This window comes from Gobius niger (genome assembly GCF_951799975.1).
Source record: "Gobius niger genome assembly, chromosome: 6".
NCBI lineage: Eukaryota > Metazoa > Chordata > Actinopteri > Gobiiformes > Gobiidae > Gobius > Gobius niger.
The window spans coordinates 17,170,263-17,194,726 of record NC_136857.1 but is presented as its reverse complement, the minus strand read 5'-3'; the positions used below and the strand labels follow the sequence as shown (position 1 = coordinate 17,194,726).

Here is a 24,464-nt window from a genome sequence, read left to right as displayed (position 1 = left end):
CTGCCAAGCTCCAGACTGAACAGGAATCCGGCTTCATCCAGGTAGATTTAAAGCAGCACTCAGTAACTTGTTTACCTTAATACATCATTTCCGTAGTCCCTCTGGGGGTAAGTGTTAATGGGATGATTGGGGGCTCTTTCATCTCCCCCTGGTGTCTGGCCAGAAAACCACAATTGCAACTTCGCTGTCACCAATACACACTAATGGAATCACGAAGAAGAGCGAACAGGCTAATGGGCAAAGCTAAATGCGGGCTAGCGCCACTTAAACAGTATTTACAGCCAAGTTTGAGTGAAATTTTTTTATCTCCATTGTTTAATTGGATGTACAATATCCCTCTCTCCCTTGTCTTTTCTGTCAGTATTTACTCTCACGGACAAAATACGCAACATGCTACGACACCTGCAGTAGCGCTTATGGCCTCTAGGGGCATGAGTTACTTAGTACTGCTTTAACATCACAATGGCAGTAGGTCTTGAAACATAAGCTATTCTTGACATGAAGATCCAGCTGTATTGATTTCCAATGTTGTGTTGTTAAATCTACCTGGGTGATTGTGGATTCTTGTTGGGTTTTGTGTTTGTTTTGTTGTACCTAAAATACTATATTAGAAACATGTGTGTGGGGGGGGGGGATTATTCACAGACATTAATGATACAAAGCACATTATTAATGCATGATAATGTTTATTAGAGCATGGTGTTTTAATGTCCCCTCACTGTTACTAAATGTGTCGTTTATTTTATATTTGTCCTTCACAGTTGTAAATATACACTGAATGTGCAACGTTTGTGAGCACAGTTATGCCCAGTTCCTGTCCAAAAGTCAGCACAGTGTTCCTTTAGAGATCTTTTCCACTTGTTTGTTGAATGAGCTTGTGCCGCGGCTGCCATAAGGTGTGAATGAGTGACTGTGGTACCACAGGCTGGCCCACATGTGCAGCAGCAGCTGGAGGGAGGCAGACAGGGAGGGGACCAGGGTTAAGAGCTAAAGCCGCTTTGGCCCGGATGAAGATGCCTCTCAGGCCCCCTGCCAATCACAAGACCAGAAAATATTTCAGCTCCACCGCACCCAGCAGAGGGATGAGGTAGAGGGTTATCTCGGGGCTTTAGCAATAAGTAAGCCTTATTATCAAAATGGAACTGGTTTTATATAATTCATTAGGGGTGTGAGTAAAGTTCTACGGAGTCTTTGCCTGTTATTTTTCTGCCTATCTACAGTTTTCACAACTTTAAAATCGACCGAAAACCACTGGAAATTACAGACAAAGAGACCTTTAGTTGTAATGGATAAACAAGAGCGAAAAGCCACAGTGGTTGACATTGCAATACCAAGAGTAACATCCGAAAGAAGAAATGTGAAGCTCGAGAAGGGCTAATTGTGGATATGCAGAAAAGTGTTGGTGCTACGCCGGTGTATTTGGGCCACTCACATCAGTTACTCTAAAATAGCGGGTTGGTGACAACCGGAAACACAATAGTCAATCAGTCCAGAAAAATGTAAACCTAAGAACTGCTAAGAAAACAAGCAGAACAAGCTCCCAGGCCAGAGGGAGCAGAAGTTAATTAAGAGTAATTGATAAATATTGAATAACTGACAAAAAGACAATTGGGAAGTCAATAAAGATAATTTCATGGTGATCTTGGTCTAAAGAAGCATTTCTTCTCTATACTCCCCTTTTATATAGCCAAATATCAGCAGTATTCATTATCATCATTATCATAATTTAACAGTACAGGGTTTAAAAGTTACACATTTCAAGGTCAGTTTGAGTTGTAACATCTTCAACAACATATACTTATTATACTGTAAAAGTAAACCTTAAATCATTTGTCCTCTTGTGCGTAATAATTTGCATGTAGATTTTGAACACAACCGTTTTGTTTTGTACAGGATTAGGATCAGACCAAACAAGCAAGTTTGTTGTAAATGAGCTGGTTGTGGCTTTTTTTAAATTGATAACTTTTAGGTAATTGTATGAAATGGGATATACATAAGACTGTTCCAAGCTGAGTGTCCGTGTGTGTTTCCAGTGGAAGAAATGCACTTTACAGCAGCAGCAGCAGCATTAAAGTACAGCCTGCAGCGGTGGGGCAGATAATGGACTGAGTCAAATATAAAAAAGACTAAGGGGGCAATAATAACAAAAGCATGAATGCACTGAAATGAAATGGACTTTGGTCTGAAAAGAACATCAAAAGAGGTGCTTAATCTGAAGAGGCTGTGTTGACATGTCCATGACTGTCAATCCCTCTCTGCTGATGAGATGGATGATGATGAACATGCATGAGGGACAAGGGGAGGGACCCGGCCAAGATAATACCTTCTGAATACATGATGAACGCTGTCATCAGGCTTAAACTGACTGAGGGCAAGTGCATGCGCGGGGACACAAGAGCGTACATGTGAGTGGCAGCGTGCTCCCCTGCAGACTCCACATCACCATCATCATCACTGCAGGAGACCACATTCCTGTCTGATGCTGTCTGACCCAGCTTCAAGAGACAACGAGAGGAGCGTTTGTCAGAGGGAAGCATTTCTACAGGGGTGTCCAGAGCGCGCGGCCTGAGGAGACAGAGGCTGCAGAACAACATGACGGACAGCGAGGAGGGAGAGGGGGGATCCATCAGCCAGGGTGAGTGACGAAACGCGCCAACTCATACGGAAGTGTGCATGTGTGGCTGACTTACAGGAGACGTGTGTTTGCTCTTGGCCATGTTGAAGAATAACAAACACATTACATGCAGAACTGCTCCAATATTGCGCTTTGTTATTCAGTTCTTTAACTTCTTAATTTTATCCATGAATAAAACGCATTAATATTGTCACCATGAATGAATAAATCATACAGGACATCTATATCATCAGCTTGGGGAATATGGACGCCTTTGAATAAATCTTCACAGTTTAAAGGTTTACTGTAGGTCTTTTCTTCACAGAATGAGCAGCGACACTTGAGCGCACTGTTAAGCATGTTTGCATTTTATGTGAGATTAATAACCTTTGAGTAACGTGAATGTTAACATAGCATCATCCGTATTTCACACAACATTGAAGCATAGCCTATAGGCACTTAATAGCTAGTTTTATTAAAAGTTGAATCACTTTTTATATCAACCAATTGGTTATCAGCATTATTGGTGTCAGCCCCACAAGGTCATATTAGATAGGCCCTAAAACTACAGTTGTATATGTAAACAAAAATTTGATGAATTTGACAGAATGTAAAAGTACAATATTCCAGTATTTCTTATTAATTGTGGAAAAATAGTTTTGTAATGATGTGATGACAGAAAAACTGTTTCTGCTCTTGTCTAAAAGCCAATCTGTTGTTTGGCTTTTGCCGCACGTCACCTGAACTGAACGTGATTCTCCAGACACTCCATTTCCTCTCTGCAGATATTTGTATGATTGTGAGTGGTTCAGGAAGTGCCCTATGGCCCTGCAGCATCTGGAGAAATTACTCTTTTAGTTCTTCCAAAAATCATCTGCAGACTGTGTTTACTTTCCTTTAGTGCAACAAGGTCATTTTGAACAGACAGCCCTTAAAGCCTTTTTTACCTGTTTCACATTCTACATTACTCAAATACAAAAACAAGACCAGAAACACTGGTGAGCGCAGCTGTAGTTTGCATCATGAAGTTACTAAACGTCCACCACACTCTTCCTTTAAAAAGCAAGTGTTGCTACTTCAAAATTGGTTAAACCTCTCCTACTGGATATATATTTGGCTTCCAACAAAGATCATTTGGGCTGACGAAGCTTTTTGGATGATAGGAGAAATGCCCACAACAATACTGTATACCCGGTGCAGATAATGGCTTATCTTTTTTTTTTTTAATCATTTAAAACTCCTGTACTACTGAGAGCTTACACAAATAGAAACAATAAAGTAACTTTGCATGTAAGAAAAAGTTATAAAGATATGTCCAAAATAACGCCAAAAGTAATGAATAAATAATTCCCAGGTTAATCGACAGTGAACATCAAATGTCAAAAGGAAAGAACATCTTATGGAAACTATTATGAAAAGAAATCTCCAAACAGGAAATTCTTATTAGGAACTGGACCCAAAGATTGTCCATATTTGTATCATGTGGCTTAAAGTCTGATTGATAAAATGTTTAAGTTTGAGCAAAGTCTTCTTTCATACATCTCGACGATCTGCGGTTTGGCAGTTCAGAGGTTGTAATTCTTAGTCTGAGCCACTGTCCTCTGTTTTAACTATGGGACCTTCAAAATATTATGAAATCACCTGAAAACAACTTGTGTCATTGTGACCTCAGTCAACAAAGAAACATATCAGTATACTATAGTACTTAAAAGGGAATATGTAGTCATGAAATTTGTGGAATTTTGCCGTATGTTAAAATATTAGCATGTCAAGGAAACATTGAGTAAATGAAAGGGTTTCACTGCTGGAATTTGGGGAATGCAAAAAATCCATTTGTCAAGTCAAACTTGACACTGAGGTTGCCACAGTTAGCAGGAATACAGTTAAATGCTACTATAAGTATAGTAAGCTGATCATCTTAATGGCTATAAAATTACCATTTGACCTTTAGAGGTCATTGTTTGGTTAACAATGTCACTCCATAGGTTTTAAGTGCAAGAGCTCAATACTGGAACAGATTGATCAGGAAGGAATAGGAAAGTATTCAAATCACGCAGCATTAACCATTTAAACATTACAAACGTAAGGTAAGTAAATATTCCCCCAAGAATAAAACCTCTTTTCCTGCACTTATAAAAATAAGTCTTCTTCTTCATTGACTGTTGTAATATTGTTTGGAAACTTGAAACACATTTGCCCCAGCTCAGCTGCTCTTCTGCCACTCTGCCCAGTGCCCTCACAGATCATTTGTATCAGGGATATACTCCACATGGCTCAGTAAGATTGCAACAAGGGAAAATGTATCATTGTTGGCCATAAACTGGGTTCTCCTGTCCAAGTGAATAAAATTGTCAACTGGAGGATTTCTCAGATCCAGCCCTGCTTCGTGCGTGGTTAGCAGATGAACAACAAGCCATGAACAGTAGAAAATTCATTGAGGGATTACAACAAACCCCAACATAAGCCAATGATAAGCCACGGACCACACCACTTATCCCCATCTAAAGTCAACTGGTAGCATCTGCAGGAAGACGATGAAATAACATTGCTATCAGTTGCCAGTATATAGGATGAGGTGCTGGAGGTGCCGTCATGGGAAGACAAGCTCCTACATGGAATGTGCCACCGAAATATAACTGAAGTGGCTTATATGAAGAGCTGGACTGAAGAACAGGACAGAGGCACTCATCATGGCTGCACAGGAGCAGGACTTGTGCACCAGAGCAATAGAGGCCCAGATCTACTACACCAGACAAGACTGTGTAGACTGTGTAAAGAGGCCCCTGAGACAATCCAGCACATAACTGTGTAAGATGCTGACAGGGAAAGCTTACATAGAGCGCCATAACCAAGTGGCTGGTGTGGTGCACAGGAACATCTGTGCAGAGTATGGGCTGGAAACCCCAAGGTCAAAGTGGGAAACACCTCCAAAGGGAGAGAATGACCGAGCCAAGATCCTGTGGGACTTTCAGATACAGATGGACGGAAAAAGGAACATGAGAAACTAGAAAAATACCAGGGGCTCAGAGAAGAGCTGGAGGGTGAAGGCATCAGTGGTGCCCGTGGTCGTTGGAGCACTCTGGACAGTGACCCCCAAACTCCAGGAGCAGCTACAGCAGATCCCAGGAAATACCTGTACGTTAGACATCAATCCAGAAAAGCGCAGTTCTAGGAACAGCAAAGATACTGCAGGGATTAGAGAATGAATAATACAAAAACTAGAAAAGCCTAAATAGTACATACTGTGCAATAGTACATTTGCTTTTTTTTTAAACTTACCCATTTAAATACATTCTCTTCATCATTTCATTATTAGGATGTGTACCGCTTTGCCTTTTGTGGCTTAATTCAATGTGTATGCTTTGTGGGTACATTTACAGTAATACTTGCCACTCACTCCCACACGCAAATTGAACATGCACTAATCTGTAAGCCAGATGTTGTTGGCTCATCCAATGGTGTTTGAATCAATTTGTCTGATTGCCCATACGTCAATGCAAAGCTTCCAGCAGTGTCATCAAATTTAGAATAAGACAAACTGTCACGGTTTGACTTTGGACCCAAAGCAAAGCACAACTAGTAAGTGCACAAACGCTTATTTATTAATATAATGAAGCAGGCTGGCAGATTGGCAGGGAGGTACAGTAGATGTGCAGGCAGGCATGTCCTGGACAAAAAGATGAAAATTACTGAAAGCACACAAAGAAAATGTCCACAAAAACTCACAGATAATCTGGAGCCAAACATATTTACTACCTGCTGTAGTTTCAACAACAAACTCGTGAGGTGTAGATGAACAGCCAGGCCTTTTGTGTGGATTGATTGCAGCCTGTGGACTGATGGTTCTTCCCAGGTGATAAGGAAACAAGCCACAAGAGGGAGGGGGAGAGACACAACACTGGTCGACCATGACAGGAGCAGGAGGAGGGCACATTGGGCATGAGAGTCATGGGGCCATGGAGGTAGAGATAGTGCCAGGGGCACCAGAGATGGGACACAGGGCAGACAAACAGACAGAACGAGCTGATGGCGCCGAAGAAGCAGAGGGGACGGATCTGAGGACACATACTGATGGCACAGTAGCAAAGCAAAAGGCAGTAGAGGCAGTAGAGACAGGCCAGCGCCTGCAGGAGGGGCCTTCAGAAGAAATGAAGCTGATGAAGAATTAATATGCCATCATTGGCATATTCCTTTTGTCATTATCCCTGATCAAATGAATAAAAAAGCAATTTATATCAAATTCCAATGTTTTCAAATGCCAATCCCAATTAAAAGCTCAAGATCAGTTGAAAGATGGCAAAAAAATATCACATTTTGGTTAGATGGTAGATGCAACAAGAAGAGCTATTTCACTTTTTTGACGGATCTGTTGTTGCCAATGACCAGCTTTATTCTTATGTCCTGGTCAAATATAATTTGTAATAAATACATTTTTATGTGGGCAGCATACTGTTAAAAAAAACCCATTTGAAACTAGCATCAGAAAAAGTGCCAAAATACAAAAAAGCCCTGAAATGGCACAGAGATTATCTCAGATACGTTTTGTCTTCTCAGTTGATTTTTAAATGAATGAAACAAAATTTAAATATTAACAGGATTCTACCCTTGTTTAAAGTGACACTGCGTAACATTTTCGACTATACTGTTGCGGCAAAATAAAACATGCTCCTAATGACCAGCTCAACACAGAAAATGCTGTTAGTGCAGTGTGTAATAAAAGTGGATTTGGATGAGAAACTAATCTGTTTAAATCTCAAATTCTGCTGCATTTCATCACATCTCCATGGAGACGAGGTGGAGACGTACCCACTCCCGGTCATATCTTTGGAGGGGTGAGCCTCATAAATGTTGGTTTGTACATTTATGAGGTATTGTTCAATGATGAAAATATCTGTCATAAAATAAATGCTTGTATTTCAATTTTATTTATTTGGTAAAATTCTATGTGGTGCGGCTTTAAAAAAAAGGGTATGTGAGGTCCAAAATTTGAACAACAATAATCAAAATGGAAGTTTAACTTGCCACATCATAATGGAACAGATGACTATTTCGCAATATAGACCGTTTTCTGTGGTACACAGAGTGAAAAGTTTGGGAATAAGTGATTTAGCAAACTCACGGCTAACCTGAGACAACCCATTGCATTTATTTAAGATAAGATAAGATAAGATAATCCTTTATTGATCTCACAAAGGAGAAATTCACTTGTTACAGTCGGCATTCAAGAAGATCACTCAGAGTTAATACAGTGCAGCTGATACAGAGATTATTGCACATGTTACTTTACAGTCTTATTGTACATTGTAATTTAGTAATTAAGTTCATTTTAACATTGTATTGGAAAACCTCCGAAAGGGAAAGACACCAAAATACTTTCTGGTTGGAAGAAGATTACCTTGTGTGGCCTATAAAATTTTATTGTCAGTTTACGGCACAAGCAAACACTTGTTCTGTGCACTTGCTGGGAACAATGCATAATTTGGTCCATTATCTTCACATTAAAGGTAATTTCAACCTTTGTGATCACTAGCAGCTGCTCAATCCCTTTGAACCCTTGCCCTATTAAGCTTTAAAAAGCCGATATAAACTGTCCTTTTTGTAAAAGCCATGTCACATCTCGAGGCTAAATCATAACCCGGCACACGCTGCTTTATGTCCTCATTTCCCAAACTTAAAACCATTCTTCTTTATTTGCATCCCCCAATATAGACACACCTGAGAAAATGACAAGACACTAACAGGCAACATTCTCTCCCTCTGTTCAACGTTTATTGTACTGGGAATATATACAAAATGCTCTTGTCTAGTCACTATATAAAATAAACAAATAATGAAATAGATCTAGATAGTATAATTTCAAAAAAAAATCCTTGTATCACATCATTGGCACTCAAAAAACAAAAAAAACAACTCTAAAATGTCTCCAGTAACTGCAGACAGGAATGGACAGTCAAAGGCAGGTCCCAGAGAATAAAAACAGCCTCAATCCATGAAAGTCCCATTCCCATAGTGGTAATGTAGGTATGGGGATTTATGGGCTTTCATTTATGGCTACAGCTTTGTCAATGTCAAACCCACTTCAACGTAACATAAATTATATCGTGTCCACAGCGATATAACAAAATTTTATATCACGATAACGATATGCAATACAATATGGCCCATCCCTAGTGCATTGATGAAATCAAAACCAGGATGTCTGTAAACGTTTTGCATTTTAATGACAAAGAAAACAAACTGAAGGTCTCCTGGTATGTCTGAGCAATGCTGGTAGTGTTGGTTTTGTAAACCTGGGATCCTTGACACTGTTTGATAAGCGCAGACAAACAAATTACTGTTGTGTGGTTAAGTCTATTTTCCTTTTTTTTCTCCAATCTTTTTTTTTTTTACATCTGATTCAACTAGCAAAGATAAAGTCCTCATTTTCAAGGCATCATTTTGAGATACTGATCCACGCTTTTGTCATGAAACGGTTGGTCTTTTGTGACGTCCTGTGCACTGGCATCAGTCAGTTGGCACGGTAGCGCAGCAGTTAGTGCTTGTGCTTCACAGCTCGAAGGTCCCGGGTTCAATTCCCACCTGGACGGGGCCTTTCTGTTCTCCTTGTATCTGCGTAGATTTCCTCTGGGTGCTCCAGTTTCCCCTACCACTAAAAACAGGTACAATAGGCCAGGAGGAATGAGAGTGTTTGAAAGTGCACATGGGGGACGATGGATGGAAATTAGCCCAAGGCTGCAATCCGGTGTGGCTTGTTTTGCATGAGACCCATGTAAACCAATAAATAAGTTTCTGTCTTGCAGCTGCACATCTTTTGACTGGCTCACAAAAGACTAAGGCCTAGCCAAACCAATCACGACCGTCACAGAGAATTGACAAGGTTACATCACTTGTCAATTCTCACTGGCTCACTGGCTGCGCCACTATGTAGTTCAACATTAACATTAGCCAAAACTAAGTACGGATGAAGTAGTTGAGGATTTTGCGTCTCGTGAGTTTATATTCAGTTAATATTTTGTGAATTGTACTACAGCTGTCGTCACATCCGCTAATTGATTGGTTTATTTCACTGACAATCTGTACGCATTAGGCCGCCCGTTTAAACTGCTCCTATTGCTCCGTGACCAAACTAACTTTCCTGTGTCTAATGGATAGGGAATAGTATGGCAGAGCCAGGCAACTGGCTCCCAGTCGACATCTGCACGCCCCAAACACAATGGCTCGTCAGCGCCCCCTGAAAGTCGACCCCATGGGATTTGGGACATGCATTTTTTGGTGTAGGCTAAAGCCATTTTGCACATATTTTTAGCTCCGCAGGAAGTCAGCCATATTGGATTGAAATCTTGGAGACGATTTCACTCATGATGTTTTAATGAAATAATTTTTCAGCAGAACAAGCTCACGCTTGAATATAGCATCTAGAGACAATTTTTTGTCTACATTTTCACATAGTGCCCCGACAAAAAACATGCTTTTTTCCAGTACATTTGACAACACCTCGCAGGTATGCACTCTATTCAATCTGGATCATATTTGGATGATACTGTATAAGGCCACTCGCAGTCTGAACAGATAGTGCTCAGTGCACAGTGCTCACAGCTATAGCGCCCCCAACTATACTTTCAAAATTGTAGTTCGGATGATTTATCTCACACTTTGCAGGTATTCTACACAATAAACCAACCAAAAAACATATACAGACATATCACATTATGTATGATGTGGGCATGGCGAGAGTAAATGTCTGGCAAATAGCATGAATCCCTAATAATTTGCACATTCTTGTTCGATTGAGTTTTAAATCTAATCACTCATACATGAGATGGCCCTGAATTTACATGACCACATTAATGATCCATGCTGCAGCACTCCCTGCTACAATGTTTATATGGGACTAAAAGATTTTCAGATCTATGCCTCATGACATTCTAAGACCACTTCACTACCGCGAAAAATGTATCGCTTTGTCAAAATAAATGCCATTTGTCAACATTTTTTAGACCACAGAGCGAGCCTGGGGTGAGAGTGGGCCAGCGCGAGAGTCAAGCCGTGGTAGTAGTGAGGCCTGGACGAGAGTGGGCCGGGGCAAGCCCGGGGTGGGAGTGAGGCCAGGGCGCAAGTGGGCCAGGGTGAGAGCGAGTCCGGGGCGAGATCATGAAATCTAAAACGCAAACATCAGAGACAATAATACTCCTGGAAATGCAGCTCTGGGAGGCTAAGACGGAGCTGGAAAAAATCAAGAAACTCCAAGAGCAGCTGCAGCAGAAAACGGAAACCAACCTGATTCTTGACTCTAAAGAGGAGAAATAGAAATGAAGGCAGCCCGTGACAAGACTGCAGTAATCGTGGACTTGGAGGAAACAAACAGGGCACACCAGAGGGTGAAAAAGTTATTTTAGGCTGATTCATATGAGAGAGAAGGACCAGAAGATCGATGCCTCAATGAAGGGGTTCAGAATGGAACTGATACCATAAACAGCAACATTTAAGAGGAAAAACGCTCACCAGGAGGACAGATATCTCTCACGAGATCTGAGGAGGACGGATCTCTCTCACGAGGTCTGAAGAGGACGGATCTTTCTTAGGAGGTCTGAGGAGGACGGATTTCTCTCAGGAGGTCTGAAGAGGACGGATCTCTCTCACGAGGTTTGAGGAGAACGGATTTCTCTCCCAAGGTTTGAGGAGGACGGATTTCTCTCAGGAGGTCTGAAGAGGACGGATCTCTCTCACGAGGTTTGAAGAGAACGGATTTTTCTTAGGAGGTCTGAGGAGGACAGATCTCTCTCAGGAGGACTGAAGAGGAGGGATCTCTCTCACGAGGTTTGAGGAGGACGGATCTCTCTCACAAGGTTTGAGGAGGACGGATCTCTCTCATGATGTTTGAGGAGGACGGATCTCTCTCACAAGGTTTGAGGGGTACAGAAATATCTCTCTTCTCTTTTCTATCTACTCTTTCTCTCTTTTCTCCCCTATTTTTTCTTTCTATTTTTTGCCTTTATTTCCTTCTGTCTCTTTCTGGCTCTCTTCCCCCTCTCTTCTTTGCTAAATGATATAAATGATAAAACAATTCATTAGTATAATCTCACACACAACCGTTGTGTCGTTGTGTCCTTGGACAAGACACTTCACCCAACTTCTCCAGGGCGAGAGCGAGGAGGGGCAGTAGCAGAAGGGAGTTGCGTGCCGGGGCGAGGGCCTGTATTGCTGCTTGCGGCTGGATTGGAAAATGGGGAACTCAAAGGGCCATACTGAGGTTTTGTTTTGTGTGGATGTAAGGGGTCAGCTGAGGTCATGGTTGCAGATTAGAACTGGAGCACATCAGCACGCCAAGTTCACTGATTGGATGTGGTCAGATTGTGAAAGCCTCTAATCAACTTTTACGTTATGTTAATGTACATATTTTGGCATGTGCATCCTTTAACCATGGCCTCAGCAGATCTTTCAACTTAACGTCACGCATATGTCTGTGCTATATCAAGCTTAAAATGTTTTGTTCTTGTCAAATGGTTTTCCTTAAGAATAACCCTAGCAATTTTGATTCATTTCATTTTCGTTTCATCTAATGTATTTCCACAAATTCTACTGTATTGTTGTGTTTATAGATGGGATTCCAAAAGAAAGCAGTCCATTCATCAACAATGACATGGAGAAGAGTCAACATTATGATGGCAAGAACATGGCTTTATTTGAGGTGAGTACAAGGTTGTCCAACTACAAAGTAATAGTATTCCTGAACTGACCGGTATTTTTATTTCAATGCAGGAGGAAATGGACACTAGCCCCATGGTATCTTCTCTACTCTCCAGCCTTGCCAACTACTCAAACCTACCGACAGGCAGCAAAGAGCATGAAGAGGCTGAGAACAATGAGGAAGTCTCTCGGTCCACAATAAAGCATGTTAAAGTGAGTATGTAAAGTGTAGTAAAGCCATACAGTATTACTTGTTTTTGGAGATACATAGAAAATCTGTTTAAAAAAAAAAAGATGACCTGGAGAATTACCTGAAGTTCAACATTGTTAATACACTTGAAGCTCAATTGTAATTGCAGAGTCGCAGTGGCAAATAATCATTGATAGAATGTGGTCTATTGTCTTTTATAAAGAAAGACGTGAGCTTGTGCAATACAGTTCATCTATTACGAGCAATCAGCCCAATAGTGTTTGTGACAACTACAAGACAAGGCAGTTTGTTCTTTTTGAGATAATGCTTATCTACAGTCTGGCTCATTACAGTTTAATGAGTACAGCATGACAAAACATCTGTTGAGTATATTTAACATATATAGAACAACCCAAAGATCAGCTGCCAAACTGAAGGCCTTATGGGGGAAACCACAGAGACAAATGGAAGCAGAGGAAAAGAAACATGAAGCTAGTTCATGTGAAACAGGCATAGATCTAACTGTATGAATGTGAATGACAATTTACTGATTACAAAGATTTGAGCCATGTGTTGGTTGTATCTTGTTCTTCTAGGCACCACAGTTGGGAACACTAATGGGTGTGTACTTGCCCTGTATCCAAAACATATTTGGGGTGATTCTGTTCCTGAGGATGACATGGATGGTGGGAATTGGCGGAGTCTTGGGCGCTTTTATTATCGTTTTTATGTGCTGCTCCACAGTGAGTATTTGTATCATCGTATAACACAGGCACTTCACTGATGCCAAGAGTACAAATAAAAACATCTGCTATCTATGTACGCAAGGCAATATATAACGGACAAATAGTCTTTTCATACTTCTGATTCACACATTAGTCCAATATTACTGCACGATTTGCTGTGGATAATTCTTGAGTAGCTATTCGAAGTAGAAAGTACAAATCTGATTGAAAAAGTGGTATGAAAAATAACTTCGCACATTCAAAAACATGAAAATTACAGCCGAATTCTGCACCGATGCGACAACACGACTGGGACAAATATTTTTCCTTGTTGTACGTTAGTGACATCTGCACAGTAGCTCTGCACATGTGCCACCCATTGCTCATATAGTGTTCAATACTAGGCCTCTAACCAAATCCCAATCCAAATTTATTTAAGCACATTTCAACAAGACACTTTCCAAAGTGCTGCACAAACAAGGAACAATGTAAACAACAACACTAAGGTAAAAAAATAATTTGAAAAAATAAAAGACTTGCCATAAAAACAGTTAAAAAGAAAAGACATGCAGGACAGTTTTAGATTTGGGTAAAAAGTATCAATGAAGCGTCAAAATTGCGACAAAAATTTTGATGAGAACGAGGATGAAAAATTCCCAAACCCTGCGATGAAAGTGCCACAAAAAAGCCACAAAACAGCAACTGAAAAGTGACAAAAATGTGATAAAAAAGTGAGAACATGGCAACACCGCGAGGAAAGATCCTTCTAGCTCAGCTTTGTGGGTCTTAGCTTTCAAATGAGTCGTTGCTCTGGCCTAAAGGCTGTAAACTTTTAGATTTGGGTAAAGCTGAACTGGAGAAATGCACTCGGTTTAGGCGGGTTAAGAAGGGGGTTAAGAAGTTAAAAGAGGCTCTAACATTAATGAAACACTGAAACTAAAAGTTTGTGGAGTAAAAGTAGCTTAAAGAAGTTCTCAACAAAAACGTCAAGTAAATTTACTTTGATAATGACCACCAACCTTATACAAGCAGTTACTGTATTTATAAACAGATAAATGTGGGAATTTTTCTCTTCTTGTCTTAATTTGGTGACATGATTTGAGTTATCCTACTTTTTACTAGGCCTACTGTTGAACTGCACTCCCATTACACAATGTTGTTCTATACAAAGAAAGGTGCTATAATCTGACTTTGTGCATCGTACTAAAGTGACGGTGCACGTTTTAGCCTATGTAGGCCTATTTTTTATGTAAAAGTTCCGCACTACCATTCGTGCGTGCACCCAACCAGAGTGCATCATCATCACTTAGGCCTACCGCTAAACTGAAGGCTGCAGACGCTCAAGACCAGCAAAGTTACCTCCTCCAAAAACACATAAAATCTGCGTGGTTTTGTAATGGGCTTTCCTTCGCAATCTTGGTCATAATCCGGCCTCAAAAGCTTAGTTTCAAAACAAAAATGCAAAAGCATAATGTTGTCCAGGAGCGGTCCAAACAGAAGCTTCAAATCAAATGCGCTGCTGGGAAAACGAAACCAACACACGAGCACATGGCCTGCACGTGCCAGTGCGCTGCATTATTATTATTATTTTTTGTATTATTATATATTATTATTTACTTTAGAGCACTGTTTTGTGAGCTCATGGGCACATTTTATTACAAAGAAAAATTAGAAAGCATTTTATTCTGAGACTATGAATAGGCCTACTGTCACATGATCATTATGAACATTTATATTATTTATTTATATGGCACTTGCACTGTGATGCTCCAAACCGTGGGTCCTGCACCGTGTATCGAACCGAACCGTGACACACCTGGACCGTTACACCCCTAACACTGACAGTGCATCTGCTGGAGTTGTTTTCTCTGTGTTGTTTGAGGCCTCACTGATGGCCATTTGAAATATGACATTTTCACCAGCTCCAACCCCTTTTACCTGCTCTGTTTGCTTGAATCCAGACCATGCTAACAGCCATCTCCATGAGCGCTATTGCCACTAATGGAGTCGTGCCAGGTGAGTGGCTGTTTTGCAAAGTATATTATTGTTAGATTTTATTAACGTGTCTTATATGGTCGTCTTTTAGCTGGAGGGTCTTATTACATGATATCTCGGTCTCTCGGTCCTGAGTTTGGAGGAGCAGTTGGAATCTGCTTTTACCTTGGCACCACATTCGCCGGGGCCATGTACATACTAGGCTGTATAGAAATATTACTGGTAAGAAACTCATCAAACAATATTCTCTTACTCCTGTATTGAACGTTGAAATCTTCTTTAACAAGATTGTATTCTCCAGATTTACATAGTTCCTCAAGCTGCCATCTTTAAGCTTGAGGGACTGGAGGGGGCGGAGGCAGAAGCGGCTCTCCTTAACAACATGAGGGTCTATGGCACCATCGTCCTGAGCTTTATGGCACTGGTGGTGTTTGTTGGCGTCAAATATGTGAATAAGCTGGCCTTGGTCTTCCTTGCATGCGTGATCCTGTCCATTTTGGCTGTCTATGCTGGAGTTATCAATACCGCCATTGAACCGCCGCTGTTTCCGTAAGTGGCCTGACCTGTGGCTTCTAAGTGATGAGCTAAGAAAACCTTTAAAGAGGGGGTATTATGCTTTTTTCAATCACATAGCACCAGTCTATAGCACACTACAATGATGACGAAAACCTTCTGTTGGTCTGTCAATGCAGTAAATTAGAATAACTGCCTTGTATAAAATTGCTCTCTCAAAATGGCTGCAGCGAATGTCTTGAAATAGGCGTCTGTCTCTTTAAGAACCTCTGATCCTTTCCGACACGCCCCCTCCACACGCTGTCTGTGGCATCAGTGGGGAGGGGGTTCTGCTGAGGAGCAGTGGTTGGTTACTCGGCTGGTGATGAAAGCTCGGAGGCGTCTCCAGGAGGTGGGGGCGTTCCTAGGAGGACTCAGGCAAACTTATCCCTAAAATGGCTGCCGTCAGAGTTTTTATAGATAACTCAAAAATATGTGAATGTGCCAAGACAACACTTCAGGCATGTTTTTAATGAGGGAATGACATAATAACATGATGTAAAGCTTGGAAAAGTCGATTTTGCATAATACCCCCCCTTTAACTGACAAATAGAGATTTTACCGGTGACAATATCACATCTATTTTGCAGGGTGTGTCTTCTGGGAAATCGCACTCTTCTCTCCAAAAGTTATGACGTTTGTGCAAAGGTTATCGAAGACAATGAAACTATTACCACCAAACTGTGGCTGTCCTTCTGTGATTCTGACGCTCTTAACGCCACATGTGATGAATATTTTACCAACAACAACGTCACAGAGATCCAAGGTATCCCAGGGGTGACCAGTGGCATCTTGTCAGGTACCGTACAATAAGTCTGAAAGCTTTCGGAACCCACTGTATCTATTTCACTGTTGTCATCTGTTGTTTTTCAGAAAACCTGTTTAGTAAATATCTTGATAAAGGCATGATGCTGGAGAAAGAAGGGGTTTTGTCTGAGCAAGACCCAGACAGTCCCGCGACCAGTTCTGGCCGATATGTTCTCGCTGACATCTCCAGCTTTTTTACACTTTTGGTTGGGATTTACTTTCCCTCTGTAACAGGTGAGGAAAAAACTAGTTTTATAGTTTTATCCTTTTAAAAGTGTATGACACTTTATTGTTGTTGTTGTTTTAAAGGTAATCAGATGACCACTCACCTATTCAGCCTCTCATTCATACTTCATGTTTACTGATTTCCTTTTTCCCTTGTTCTTCATTTCATTAGGTATTATGGCTGGATCAAATCGTTCTGGAGACTTAAAAGATGCTCAGAAATCCATTCCTATTGGTACCATTGCAGCTATTACCACAACATCTATTGTCTGTATCCTTGTCTTCTTAAAACATGCACAGTAAAATCCTCACTAAACTGTTATGTAAGATTTAACACCGGACCTCAGATATGTCTGCTGTGGTGCTGTTTGGAGCTTGTATAGAGGGTGTAGTCCTGAGAGACAAGTCTGTCTTATTTCTCAAGCTAAAAAGTCTGTGTTTCTGATGGTGTCACTAATCTCAACATTTCTCAATAGATTTGGTGAAGGGGTGAATGGTAACCTTGTTATTGGGACTCTGGCCTGGCCGTCTCCTTGGGTTATTGTGTTTGGTTCGTTTTTTTCCACTTGCGGGGCAGGTCTGCAGAGTTTGACTGGGGCTCCACGCCTCCTACAGGCCATTTCTAGAGATGGCATCATTCCTTTTCTCAGAGTAAGTATGGCCACACACACACACACACACACACACACACACACACACACACACACACACACACACACACACACACACACACACACACACACACACACACACACACACACACACACGCGCGCACAGACACCACACACACGCACACACACACACAAAGCATTTCAAAAGCTTATGAATCGATTATTATAATCACATTGTTATGAAAAATGTATTATAACTGAGATTAAAAATTGGCTTCATTCTCATTTATTTATTTCATTGCATATAGGTTTTTCACAGTATATCACAACTTGTTTTTTGTTTTTTAATTGAATATAGTATAACTACTAAAGGGGTAGACAGCCCTGCAAATATTTTTGTGATGCCTTTGTTCCAGCTGTGCTGGAAAAACGTGCTCTTTTATGATCTCTTTTGCACCAGGTGTTTGGACATGGCAAAGCAAATGGAGAGCCAACCTGGGCCCTCCTGCTCACTGCATGCATCTGTGAGATTGGCATCCTCATCGCATCTTTGGATGCAGTTGCTCCCATTCTGTCCATGTGGGTTCAATAAGCAATATCCATTGGCATTTAATAGCTGTGTCCTGTTAACGTTTTCTTTTTTTCAAGGTTCTTCTTGATGTGTTATATGTTTGTGAATCTGGCCTGTGCTCTTCAAACGTTACTGAGAACGCCAAACTGGAGGCCTCGCTTTAAGTTTTATCACTGGTGAGATCATGTTTGTTATAATCATTATTCATATGTTACGGCAAGTCCAGCCAAATCTATAAATTATGATATGCACTGCAGTAAAAACTTTGGCAGAGAACTGTATTCTTTATGTGAAAACAGGTGCGTGTGAAAAGGATAATGTTCTTGGTTATAACTGTAACTGTATAACTGTAATGTTCAGTAGCAGTGATAAATAATGTGCAATCCAGCGTACAGGGTTGCGTTTGCTTTCCAGGGCATGACCGTAAATGTCACATTAGTACAATTATGGATATTCACAGTTCACACAGCAGAAAATCCACCATTGCCATATTAATCTTCAGGCCAAAAACAATTCAACCATACGTTTTTAATACCATAGTGAATCGCCAAACCCCCGGAATTTTGATTGTTAAAAGGCTTTTTTTTTTTACTTGTCCTCCACCTCACTCTCGCAGGGCTTGAATTTAACTTGACATTAATGTTACAAGCTCTGTTTGATTAATTATGACATTTGTGCTTATGTTTAATTATATTATATTATGTAGATTGGCACTTGATGATAATAAATCTATATAAAAATTATCTCAACTTATATAGCACTTTTTATATAGCACTTTTTCCAAAGCGCTTTACACTATGGAACCAGTCACCCATTCACACTCTCATTCACACACCAATGTACGCAGACACTGGAGGCATGGAGGGTGAAGTGTCTTGCCCAAGAACACGACGACAGTGTGCGTTTGTAGGAGCTGAGATTCAAACCCATGACCTTCCGATCACGAGACGACTCGCTTTACTAACTGTGCCATATAAATCTATAGAATTATAGAATAAAAAAAAGATATAATTGGGTCTAGAATCGATGTGCCATTTTAATTTGACTGAGTGTATGCATGATCAAGATCAAGATCATAATCACTGGCTAAGAGAGTTTAAAAAGAATATATATATGCATTTACAAAAATGTATGGCTGAAATTTCTTTCAGGGCCCTTTCTTTTCTGGGTATGAGCCTCTGCCTGTCTCTCATGTTCATGTGTTCCTGGTATTATGCCATAGTAGCTATGGGCATTGCCACCTGCATCTACAAATACATTGAGTTCTGTGGGTGAGTCTTTGGTTATTAATTTAAAAAAAATGTATCCTGGAATGGGCATTTGCGGACAAATCAGTTCTACACACCCTGGCTTTCTTCTTCAGGGCTGAAAAGGAGTGGGGCGACGGGATACGTGGCATATCTCTCAGTGCTGCTCGATTCGCTCTGATGAGGCTCGAGGAAGGCCCACCGCATACCAAGAACTGGAGGTCTGTGCACAGCGCTTCACATCTGCACTTTCTGTTTAATTATGAGTAAATGAGCTCTGTGGTGTGCCCATAGCCTGGAAAATTTTAGAGGATAGTGTCAGGAAGGCCATTTGGTGAAAATACTAAGGAGGAAACAGCTCAGAACTTAATGGTGGATATTTCTTTTTAACAATCCAATTGCAGATGTTTGGACCGGGTTAGTGGCTAAAATCTGTCATTATTGGGCCTGTTTGCATGTAACAAAAAACAGCAGCAAGTTTAATGTCTTCTCAGTCAGCTTATATGAACTAATGTGAAAGCGTTTACACAATAGCGTCTGCAATTGTTGTTGAAACGCCTTAAAGAAGGCAATAAGATCAATGTAGTGGTTAGTGAACTAAGTTCATGACACTGTATTGATAAGGTTCCATATTTGTGGATTTTCTTTCTAAAGTATCTTTACCATCGAGTAAATTCATCAAACTTCTAAACTATAGGACCTGGCGGAAGCACCACACTGTTTGTAAAAATGCATAAGCCGGTGTGCTCTTTGTTGTATGCCAGGCCTCAGCTGTTGGTCTTGGTGAGTGTGGACTCTGAGCAGAATGTGGAACAGCCTCGTCTCCTGTCTCTGACCAATCAGCTCAAAGCAGGAAAAGGCCTCACCATTGTCGGCACCTCCGTCCAAGGAACATTCCTGGACAATTACACAGAGGCCCAGAGAGCAGAACAGGTCAATCTTCATGGTTTTCAAAACGCAACTGAAATGACAATAAATTCAGCTTATATCTAGTTTTCATGTAGTTTTCAGTTTTATTTAGGATGATACTGATAAAATGCTTCTTGTGCCTGGTTTTGTACATAATTTTGTCCAGGCGCTGCAACGGTTGATGGAGACAGAGAAGGTGAAGGGCTTCTCTCAAGTTGTGATCTCCTCCAGTCTCAGAGAAGGGACGTCCCACCTGGTCCAAGTCGGGGGCCTCGGAGGCCTTAAGCACAATGCAGTGATGGTCAGCTGGCCTCATAACTGGAAACAGCCTCAGTACAACCAGCAATTTAGGAACTTTATTGGTAATAGCTTTGGTTGATTCTCTGTTTTAATTAATTATGTTAAAAAAGGCATAGGCAGGTTTGTATTGAGATTTAATGTTAAACTCAGTTCACTCACAACTCATTCACTATTACTATTTATGCCACACATATCTGAGCAATGTAACAGCCATAAATTTTTATGCAGAGGTGGTAAGAGAAACAACTGTTGCCAGTCTGGCTTTGCTGGTTCCTAAAAACATCTCCAGTTATCCCTCAAATGGAGAGCGTTTCACTGAAGGTCACATCGATGTGTGGTGGATCGTTCACGATGGAGGGATGCTGATGCTGCTGCCCTTTCTACTGAGACAACACAAGGTAGAAAACATTCAGGCGTTGTTTGTCTTGCCACCTTTATCTTTGTTTCGATTAATTAAAAGTAACTCACGTTTTATTGTTTATGTGATGCAGGTGTGGAGGAAGTGTAAGATGCGTATTTTCACTGTTGCTCAAATGGACGACAACAGTATCCAGATGAAGAAAGATCTCATCATGTTTCTCTATCACCTTCGAATTGATGCCATGGTGGAAGTGGTGGAGATGGTGAGAAACTACTTAAAACACTTAAACTTTGTGCAGGTAACTACAAAGCCTAAGCTGAGTAAAAATGTTTTTAGCTGGACAATGATATCTCAGCCTACACCTATGAGAAGACACTATTAATGGAGCAACGTTCAGAAATATTGAAACAAATGCAACTGTCAAAGACAGAGAAGGAAAGAGAGGTAGACACACTTTTTAATTACAAAAATATGCATTTTATTGCATAACCTGGGGAATATAAAGGATTGGACACATCTTTTTCATAACTGACAATTTTTAGATCCAGAGTATCACAGACTCATCCCGTGGATCCATAAGGCGAAAAGGCAAGACTGCCTTTCACTCCCAACGCAGCACAGACGAGCCAACGACAGTGATAGAGAAACCAGAGGAGGAGGTAATGTCACATTACCTCCTCCTCTGGAAGTGGCATTATCCTGCAAAGGATAATGCCACTTCAAGATTAATCACTATTGCTTATTTTCCCATACCAGTCAAGTACTATGCCCCACACTAAAAACAGTACGAAAACCCCCACAAGCCTCACTTCTCCCAGTTCACCAGCAGGGGACACTGGGACCTGGACAGATGGCAAAGCACTGGGGAGGAGCCTGAGCCAGGCCATAGAGGGAGGCAAAGACCACTTCAACATGAAACCGTGAGTTACCTGTTATTTTTAGGCCTGCTCTTGTGGGACAATGGTAAATATTTGGGCTGTGAGTAAAGATGTATTTTCATTTGTCAAACAAAACTTTGGACTTCAGCTTTTAAGTCAACACAGCAAAGTTGCCAAGTTATGGCAAATTTAGATACATTTAGCCTCTAAAAGAGCCTAAATCCAGGATTCCTCAAAACATGTTTTTCTATGATGACTGATATAATTTTTTCTTGAACATGCTGCAGAGAATGGGAAAATTTGTAAGTTATTTGTTTAACAAGATGTTGCCTTTTTTCCTCACTAATGCCTGTTTGAATTAAACATGTGCTGCGCCCCTTTAAAGGAACCAGATAGACGTGAGGCGCATGCACACAGCCCTGAGACTGAATGAGGTCATCAGCAAGAAGTCCAAAGAAGCCAAACTGGTCCTGCTCAATATGCCAGGGCCACCCCAAAACCGTGTTGGAGACGAAAACTGTATCCTTTTCTGTTCTGGGAGTGAGTTAGTGAGTTACTGAAAACTCACAAACTGAAAATAACAGATCTAGATTTTGGCTCCTCCAAAAACATGTGATCTCTCTATCTTACTTGTATCTTAATGAGAAAACCCCCAACAAAACAAATACACACACAATGCTCGCCTCAGAACAAATCTGTTCATTTCCTTCATTCGTTTCCTAGATATGGAGTTTTTGGAAGTGCTCACTGAAGGCCTGAATCGAGTGCTGCTGGTCAGAGGAGGCGGACGAGAGGTCATAACCATCTACTCATAAAACAAGACGTAAGGGGACAGTGGACAGTGAACGTATGCTACTCTACAATACTGTATTCACAAGACTAGTTTCACTCCCCCCATGGTGTTTGGGTTTGTCATGAGACAATTAGTTCAGGCAATTAATAAGCTGGTTATCCATTTACTTTGGTTAATATATCTCTCTAACGTGGGATTACTTATCACACATAAACAACAGTCTACAATTGCATCTGAGCATAGAAAAAAAACACTCACACTCTTCCTCTTAAAGCCATTTTATCCCCGTTGACTTTGAATATAATCATATTATTTTGATGCCATTTTTAACTTTGTTATTCAGAGGCGTCAAAAATACTCAATTTCTTTTTTCAATGTGACATGCGTGGGGTATTTATTGATTTATTTCAGGGACAGAGTATAATCATTTACATATCTAGCTACAAGGCTATCTTTCATCCCAGGACAAGTTTAACAGTATCCTTAAAATGAACAATAAAAACACATTTACACCATCAATTTCATGAGTATACAATAGAAGATAACAGACTGACAGACTGACAGTCCCACAGTAACACCCAACCTCATAGACGCATTAAGAGGAAAGAGACCAGCAGGGGGCAGTCTTGTATGTGCCCAGGGCTCACATTATCTGACTGTTAATGAGCCATTGTTTTACATGTATTTTAAATGTGTGGCAGGTGTTCATATTTTTAATGGTCGTCTAGTGGGTATGAGATTACAACTGATAGACGCTTGGACAGAAAAAGAAGTTAGTCCAAAAGAGCTTTTCTTGACGGGACACCCTTTCCTTCTGGCCACCGCCCGAGTTCTGCTGTGAATGGTTGAGCCGACATTAATAAACTGTTTGAGTGGTGGTGATGATAGTCCATGAATAACTTTATAGATCAGGCACAGATTAGATTATTTAACAGTGATTTCACAGTTGTTCCCAGTATTTTAATTGTTCACATTTTGACAGTCCGTTTGTTGGGGGATTGCAGTGGTTTTAGTGATGTAGCTGACATTATGTGATGTGGGACAGAATTATAGAATACATGAACATTCTTGCTGCTGTAATTGTGAACGTGTCTGAGGTTACTGAGGTCATATTTTTAAATGATTGCTGATTTTATTGATGTGAGATTTGAATGATTGTTTTGAATCAATGAGGACAACAAGGTATTTGTATTCCGACGCTATCTGCAGTCTTTCTGCAGAAACAAGAATGTCTGGCTCAACAGTGAGGGGGTTGTTGGATTTGGTGAAGAACAACAGTGAGGGGGTTGTTGGATTTGGTGAAGAACATGGCAACTGTTTTACTCGCAAACAAGAGAGTTTAAACTAGTAGAAACCTGAACTACAGAGTCTGTGAGCCTTTATTGCAACCTGGGAAATATTACTGCCATGAGTGTGAATAACAGTGTCGTTTGAATTGGGATATTGCAAGGTAAGCTTGTGGGCCGCAGACTGGTGGGACTGGACATGCTGAGAGTGGTTGGCCAGATATGATTCAATCCATTTGAATGTATCAGGGGAGAATTTGAAGGTGCCTAATTTGGAGAGCAGAATTTTGTATTTTATAGATCCAGGAACACAGCACCCATCGCCCCGCCCCGGTCCAGCAGTGCTCTGATGTTCTTTGTGAAATAGCAGATAGATGTGTCAGCACATCGTTCCCATTATTCTAATGGTAAATATAGTATATTTTGTAAGTCATAGATGTGGTATTAAAAAACAACTCTGTGTAGTATTTATCATAATGATCTACTCAGCTCACATACAGTATGCCTCTACAGTTGATCATAATTTTAGTATCAGAGTTTATTGTTATGTGTCTGTCAGGATGGTGTACACATGCACTTAAAAGCAATAAAAAATATATATATTTATTTTATCATAAGAAGGCTTTAGGAGGACAAAGCGTGATTTATTATTTTTATTATTATTTAAAAATAGGACTCTTTGTTATGTTCTTTCGCCAAAGGGTTTGTTTGAA

General features: G+C 40.6%; 1 protein-coding gene across 1 annotated transcript; it reads left to right on the top strand.

The window, feature by feature from the left end:
* The first annotated feature begins 2,544 nt into the window (after positions 1–2,544).
* On the top strand, positions 2,545–22,585 carry LOC306964054 (solute carrier family 12 member 5-like). The gene is made up of 26 exons (XM_079557897.1): positions 2,545–2,635; positions 12,214–12,302; positions 12,374–12,514; positions 13,088–13,234; positions 15,178–15,232; positions 15,303–15,433; positions 15,513–15,760; positions 16,354–16,562; positions 16,637–16,804; positions 16,968–17,066; positions 17,143–17,200; positions 17,272–17,446; positions 17,867–17,985; positions 18,055–18,153; positions 19,129–19,248; positions 19,341–19,445; positions 19,989–20,157; positions 20,300–20,495; positions 20,662–20,831; positions 20,925–21,056; positions 21,131–21,238; positions 21,337–21,453; positions 21,551–21,714; positions 21,960–21,974; positions 22,058–22,191; positions 22,396–22,585. Exons 1-26 carry the CDS (start codon positions 2,593–2,595, stop codon positions 22,485–22,487), a joined length of 3,303 nt encoding a protein of 1,100 aa, XP_079414023.1. The 5' UTR covers positions 2,545–2,592; the 3' UTR covers positions 22,488–22,585.
* Positions 22,586–24,464: the final 1,879 nt, after the last annotated feature.

What these genes read in the sequence shown, in the direction of transcription:
- LOC306964054 (XM_079557897.1), top strand. Translation starts at nt 2,593, where the DNA reads ATGACGGACAGCGAGGAGGGAGAGGGGGGATCCATCAGCCAGG. An exon ending in GGGGGGATCCATCAGCCAGG is followed by an intron (nt 2,636 to 12,213) that starts GTGAGTGACGAA and finishes TTGTGTTTATAG; the next exon opens with ATGGGATTCCAAAAGAAAGC. An exon ending in GCTGTATAGAAATATTACTG is followed by an intron (nt 15,434 to 15,512) that starts GTAAGAAACTCA and finishes TGTATTCTCCAG; the next exon opens with ATTTACATAGTTCCTCAAGC.